Below are 6,984 nucleotides of genomic sequence, written 5' to 3'. Positions count from 1 at the left end.
ATTGGTGTAATAATAACCAGTTTCCCAGGCTAAAAGGACTAACACAGATGTTCAGTGTTGTTGAGTTAGGATGTGTGAGATTTGGAGATTAAATTATTTGAAGAGTAATAATATTTTAAAGCTAAATGGTCAATTTTATACGTATTCTCTTCTAAGTAGTAATTATTATATTAATCAACAATTTAAAGACTGTTAATACTATAGGTGCATATTGTGCTTACATAGCTAAATTTCAGATTGCCAAATTTAATGGATTGTGTTTTTTGTTTCAATAGCTTTTCCTTGAGTCCTGAAACCAGCATATCATAAATATACTTTGCAAACATGCATTAGATTTGAGTAAATTAGCATATTCTGTTATTAGGTGAAGAACTATGAAGAATATCATATGCTTTTGCAAAGTTGGAGAGGTTTTCTTAATCTTTTCCCATTAAACAAAAGAATTTTACACAATATAAACCTTGAGCTTATGCCTACTAGTACTGTTTGTCATCTCATTTACAAATTTCAAGATATTCAATGGGAGTTTGTGTTTTGGAACTATGACCATTCAAAACCAAATGTAAATTGTCAGATTAAAAAAATATAGAATTGACCTGGGTGAGGAACTTTTCAGCTAGTATTCTAAGACTACTTCAACCTTGAATTAGTAATACTAGATGGCTATATTTTTAATGCACATTCTCATTAAGGTCGCTACAATTTTACATATATTACTTTATATACGAAATATATTTGCCTTTCTCCACCTGATGCTTCTCAGAATTCTTCTTAAATTCCAACTTATCAATGAAGCTTTCCCTTATATTCTGAAGTTAAAATATGTAGAGTGGTCAAAATACAGATATAAATTTGGTCTGTACCTCTGATCAGATATTAATACAGTAACTTTTGTAAGTGGTAAAGCCAATTTTCAAGCCATAACAATTAGATGTTCTTTCATAGTGCTGTTTTATTTCCCACTCATGTTTGAGTCTCCAGTGCTTAGAATGGTGCCTGACACAAACAAGGTTCTCATTAAAAACTGCAAAATTGACAGAAGCTGGCATAATATAACATAAACTAAAAGGAGAAGCAGGAGAAATAGTGGAAATAGTACTTTCCTTCCAGCCAGCAGATAACACAAAAATGAGTGTAAAGCTAGGTCTTTGCCTTTACCAAAAAAAAAAAAAAAAGCAATGCTAATAAGGCTAGAATCAAAGCCATTATATTCAATTTGATGCTTGAAACTAATGACTAAAGTTATGGTTAAAGCAAGAAACTTCATGCTGTTAACTAAGAGGGAAGCATAACTGATATATGTATATATGAATGAATGTGAGTTTATATGTGTGTGCATATGTATATATATTCTTACATGTAAGTGCAGGGCATTTTTATATCAAGATTTGTTATGTGGTTTTAACCTACCTCTGCTGGGGTACTGTCACTTGAAGTATAGCGGAGAACCTTTAGTAAATCAAAATGAGTGACACCTTTTTAAAAATTTGTGTAAGAACTTGTCTTCTGGTTGGACTTTGAGGGAGAAAAATGCACATACATACAGGCCTATATAAATATGCACACAATTGTTAATATAATACACTCAATATCCATATGTTATTTAGCTGTATATTATTTTATATTTAATATTTTTATATATTACTTAATCTGTTCACTCTTAGAAATTCAAGTACTAGGATCCAGTAAATAAGTACTGACTTCACCACTAATATATGAAAATGGGCCAGGCACCAAAGTGCTCTTTAAATAATTTCTCCTAAAACTTTTCTTCCTTCCTTCCTTCTACTTCCATCTTCCTCCCTGCTTCCATTCCTTTCTTCCCTTCTTCTTTACCCTAATATTGCCATTTGTTTCTGACTTTCTTGATATGTTGGTTTATTTATGCTGTCCCATTCCATTTTCTAACGAATATTTAAGCTACTATTTTTCACCAGAGACATTGACTTCATAAAATGTGATCTTACGTTTTTATAATGCTGTCAAAATATAAATAATGCACAAAATAGCTAAGATAAATAGATAAGGAGATATTTATACACTTTATAAAAATTGTATGTATATAATTTTGCATATATTTATATAATTTATATAATATGAAAAAATAATCTATTGTTTTTATACTATGATTTTAGTAAAATCATACACATGGTTTTAATATGAAATCTTGGACTATACAATATGAGATTTTACTATTTTACAAAAATATTTTCTATTTTCTTAATGATTAGTGTGTTTTCTAGTGAAGATAATATGAGATTTCATTTTATTTTATTTTATTATTTTTTTATTTTTATTATTTTATTTTATTTTATCAAATTATGGGGGTGCAAATATTGTTAGGGTTACATATATTGCCCTTGCCATTCCTCCCCCTCCTCCCCCCCCCCCCCCGCCGCCTTACCAAAACATCGTGTGTCCTACCCCCAGGTGGTGCGCATCACACCTATTTTGTAAGTATAAATTCTTCCCCTCTGCCCCACTCCTGTCTGCCCACCACCCAATAAAAGTTGTGGTTTTTTTTCTTTTTTTGACCTTTGGGTTACATTGTATATCTTTGCCTTTCCCTAGGAAGGGTTAGAGGTATTCCCTCCACCCCCCCCCATGCTCACCACAACCCTAAGATGTGTATCTCCCCCTCCCCCAAACCCTGGTGAGCACTATCACCATTTGAGCACCATAGTTTTAATCAGTCAGTACCAATTTGATGGAGAGTAGATATGGAGCCCGTTTTCTTGATCTTGTGTCACCTCACTTTGGATAATGGGCTTAAACTTGATGCAGGATAGCATAAACGGTGCTAGCTCACTGTCGTTTCTTAGAATTGAGTAGTATTCCATTGTGAGCATTTACCAAATTTTAATTATCCACTCATGAATTGACAGACACCTGGGTTGTTTCCATGATCTTGCAATAGTGAATTCTACTGCCATAAACATTCGGGTGCAGATGTCTTTGTAGTAGAATGTCTTATGTTCTTTTGGGTAGATGCCCAACAATGCTATAGCTGGGTCTAATGTTATTTCTGTATCTAGCTGTTTGAGGTATCTCCAAATTCTTTTCCACAGAGGTTGCACTAATTTGCAGTCCTACCAACAGAGATTTCATTTTATTATTCCTACAATTCACTTAAGGACATATTTGTATTGAAATGAATACTATGAAAGCTCAGAAACAAATGCTAATTTATTAACTTTTAGGCAGTGTGCTATGTGCTTTTGTTCTCTTATCTGATGAATTAATCTTCACAGCAATATTTAAATGTAGTACTATATTAAATGTAGTGGTATTACAAACTTATTTAAAAGAAAATGGGATTTTGTGCAATCAGGTAACTTATTTCAATCATTCTTAACTAAGTCAATCATTCACCTGTACAAAAATCATTTGTTGCTGGGTAATGATAACAGCGTGATAAGTTCATATTTAACTTTAAAACAAACTGTCAAATCTGTTTTCAAATCAGGCAGTATAATTTTGTATTTCATCCTCAATGAACAGGTATATCTTATTTTACTGTGCTTTGCTTCATTGTGGTTAAGAGATATTGCATTTTTTTTATAAATGGAAGGTTTGTGGTAACTCTGTTTCAAGCAAATCTAGGGGCACCATTTTTCAAACAGCATGACCTGACTTCATGTCTCTGTGTTACGTTTTGGTAATTCTCGCAATGTTTCAACTTTTTCATTGTTATTATGTCTGTTGTGGTGATTTGTGATCAGTATCTTTGATGTTGCTATTGTAATTGCTTTGGGTCACCACAAACCACAATCATATAAGGTGGCAAACTTATTAGATAAAGTCATGTATGTTCTGCTCCACCAACCAGCCATTCCCCCATCTCTCTCTCTCTCCATGGGCTTCCCTGTTCCCTGAAATACAACAATATTGAAATTATTGTTAGAAATTAATAACCCTACAATGTCTTTAAGTGTTCATGGAAAAGGATGAGTTACATATCTCTCACCTTAATCAAAGTATAAAATGATTCAGTTTGTTGAAGATTGGTGTCAAAAGTCAAAATAGCCAAGCCGGTCATTTGCACCAGACAGTTAGCCAAGTTGTGAAGGCAAAACAAATGTTCTTGAAGAAAATTTAAAAGTGCTACTCTAGTGAACAGTGAATGATAAGAAAGCAAAACAGTCTTATTGCTGACACGGAAAGTTTTAGTGGTCTGGTTAGGTTAAACCAGCCACAACATTCCCTTAAGCCAAAGCTTCATTCACAGCAAGGCCCTAACTCTCTTCAATTCTATGAAGACTGAGAGAAATAAAGAAAAGTATGAAGTTAGCAGAGGGGTTCAAGGCTGCCATGTAGGATATAACTAAAGATGTGGTAGAAATGGCAAGAGAACTAGAATTAGAAGTAGAACGTTAATATGTGTCTGAATTTGCCGCAGTCTTATGATAAAACTTGAATGGATGAAGAGTTGCTTCTTATGGATCAGCAAACAAAGTACTTTCTTGAGGAGGAAACTACTCAATGGTGTGAACTTTGCTGAAATGTAAACAAAAGATTTGGAATATTACACGAACTTAGTTAATAAAGCAGAAGCAGGATTTTAGAAGATTGACTCCAATTTTGAAAGAAGTTTTACAGTGGGTAAAATCCTACCAAGCAACATTGTATGGTACAGAGAAATTTGTCATGAAAGGAAAATTCAACTGATATGGTGAACTTCATTGTTGTATTATTTGAAGAAATTGCTACAGCCATCCTAACCTTTAGCAATCACTACCCCAATCAGCCATTAGCAAAACCCTTTACCAGCAGAAATGCATAACTTACTGAAGGCTTAAATGATCATTAGCAGTTTTTAGCAGTAGAGTATTTTAAATTAATGTATGTGCCTTATCTTTTAGACACAATGCTAGTGCACACTTAATAGATTAAAATATAATGTAAATGTAACTTTTATATGCCCTATGAAACCAAAAAATCTGTGTTACTCATTTTATTGTGACATACAGTTAATTGCAGTGGTCTAGATTCAGACCTGCACTATCTCTGAGTTATGTCTGTGTGAGATTTCCAGTTGTCCCACATCCTCACCAAAACCTGATATGTTCAGTCTTTTTAAATTCTAGCCATTCTAATGGCATCTTATTGTAGTTCCCAGTTATATTTTTCTACTGAATAATGATGTTGAACCTCTTGTCATGTACTTAGTTGCTGTTCATATGTCAACAGAAACTATTATAAAATTAAAAGTATAAACTCAATTTTGAGTTCTCCACACCCTAATTGTAAAACTCTAAGTATGAACAAAATTTTTACTTCTAATTTTGTTTACAACTTCTCTGACATTCAACTTTTCTTTTATAGGTTTGCAAGCATCCTGGACTAAAGCCCCACCTACATCTCACCATGTTGGCATTTAATGACACCTTTTCTAATTGGCCCACTTTTTCCTTCATTGGTATTCCTGGTCTGGAGATTGCACATATATGGATCTCTATCCCCTTCTGTCTCCTGTACCTGGTGGCTATTGTGGGGAATGCTCTTCTCCTCATCCTAGTTAGAGCAGAACAGAATCTGCATGAGCCCCAGTTCTATTTTTTGGCCGTGCTAGCCCTTACTGACCTAGGCCTTTCATTGTCCACAATGCCCAGTGTCTTGGCCATCTTCTGGTTCGATATCCACCACATCGGCCTGGATGCCTGCCTGACCCAAATGTTCTTCATCCATACTCTCTCCTCAGTAGAGTCAGGTGTCCTGGTAGTCATGGCTTTTGACCGCTTGGTTGCCATCTGTGCTCCACTAGACTACCCCAGGATCCTAACTCGCCATACTGTAGTCTGCCTTAGTGGAGCTGCCTTCCTACGGGGTGTGACTCTCCTGGCCCCTCTGCCTTTTTTCCTCAGGACCTTTCCTTTCTGTGGGGCCAACATCCTCTCACACTCTTATTGTTACTACCCAGATATGCTGAACCTGGCCTGTGGGGATGTCACTTTCAGCAGCGTCTATGGATTGGTCTGTGTGCTGTGCACATTTGCAGTGGATGTTGTCTTCATCCTAGCTTCATACATAAAGATTCTGAGTGCTATTATGAAATTGGGGATCCACAACAGAAACTGGAGATCACTGCACACCTGTATCTGTCACCTGTGCATCGTGCTTGTGTTTTACCTGCCCCTCATCAGCCTTGCAGTACTACATCGTTACACTCAGGAAACGTCCCCAATTTTATACACCACAATGAGCAATGCCTACCTCCTCATGACACCACTGCTAAACCCTGTTGTCTACAGTCTCAAATCCCGGCAAATCCAGGCTGCCTTGCGTAAACGATTTTGGGTACAACGTGTGGTTGCTGGAGAATGAGATTTTCTATATATTAAAAGGTGGAATCAATTGTAAAAGTGCTATTCAGGATCTACTATGTGTCGAGTAGTATGGTAGGCACTATGAATGTTAAAATGAAAAAAATGCTCAGGTCCTTTCCTCAAGAAGCACATGATCTAAGGAAGAAAAGAGAATTAAGCTGAATGCTTAAGTATGTGATCATGAAAGATGGTTGCTTGGTAGCAATAAGGAGAAATGGCAACAGGAGACCAAACTCAGTACTGCTGGTGTCCAAGTTGGATGAAAATCACATTACCCCAGCTTCTAAGTTGAGAGGTCTGATTCTAAACTGTAAAGGATCAACGAAGTACTGATTTTATAAAGAAACTAAGACTTGACCTCACCTGATTCTTGATTTCCAATATTGCTTAGGTTGGGGCATTAACAATTCAAGATTGATAATAAATTTATAACTATATGTTTGATATTTCTGTTTCTTATACTTGGATATTGGGTGATATACTGAGCATTCTTAATATTAACAAAATATAAAGGAGTTGTCTGAAAAGAAATAATATATAAGGATCCAAGAAATAGTTATTCTTACCCAACTTGTTTTTTCATTCAGAATTCATATTTCATTCAGATTTTGTTTTGTTTTCAATTTTATATTGGGAATAGATATGGTTATATGCTTAC

At 35.2% G+C, this 6,984-nt stretch overlaps 1 protein-coding gene across 1 annotated transcript; it reads left to right on the top strand.

Moving 5' to 3' along the window:
* Positions 1-5,367: 5,367 nt before the first annotated feature.
* Positions 5,368-6,324, top strand: LOC105883410 (olfactory receptor 51L1-like). The gene has a single exon (XM_012786477.3). The coding sequence runs from the start codon at positions 5,368-5,370 to the stop codon at positions 6,322-6,324; it is 957 nt and encodes a 318-aa protein (XP_012641931.3).
* Positions 6,325-6,984: the final 660 nt, after the last annotated feature.

This window comes from Microcebus murinus, chromosome 4, assembly GCF_040939455.1.
Source record: "Microcebus murinus isolate Inina chromosome 4, M.murinus_Inina_mat1.0, whole genome shotgun sequence".
NCBI classification, from domain to species: Eukaryota; Metazoa; Chordata; class Mammalia; order Primates; family Cheirogaleidae; genus Microcebus; species Microcebus murinus.
Note: the sequence above shows the minus strand (reverse complement) of the source record. Positions and strands in the feature narration are given on the sequence as shown.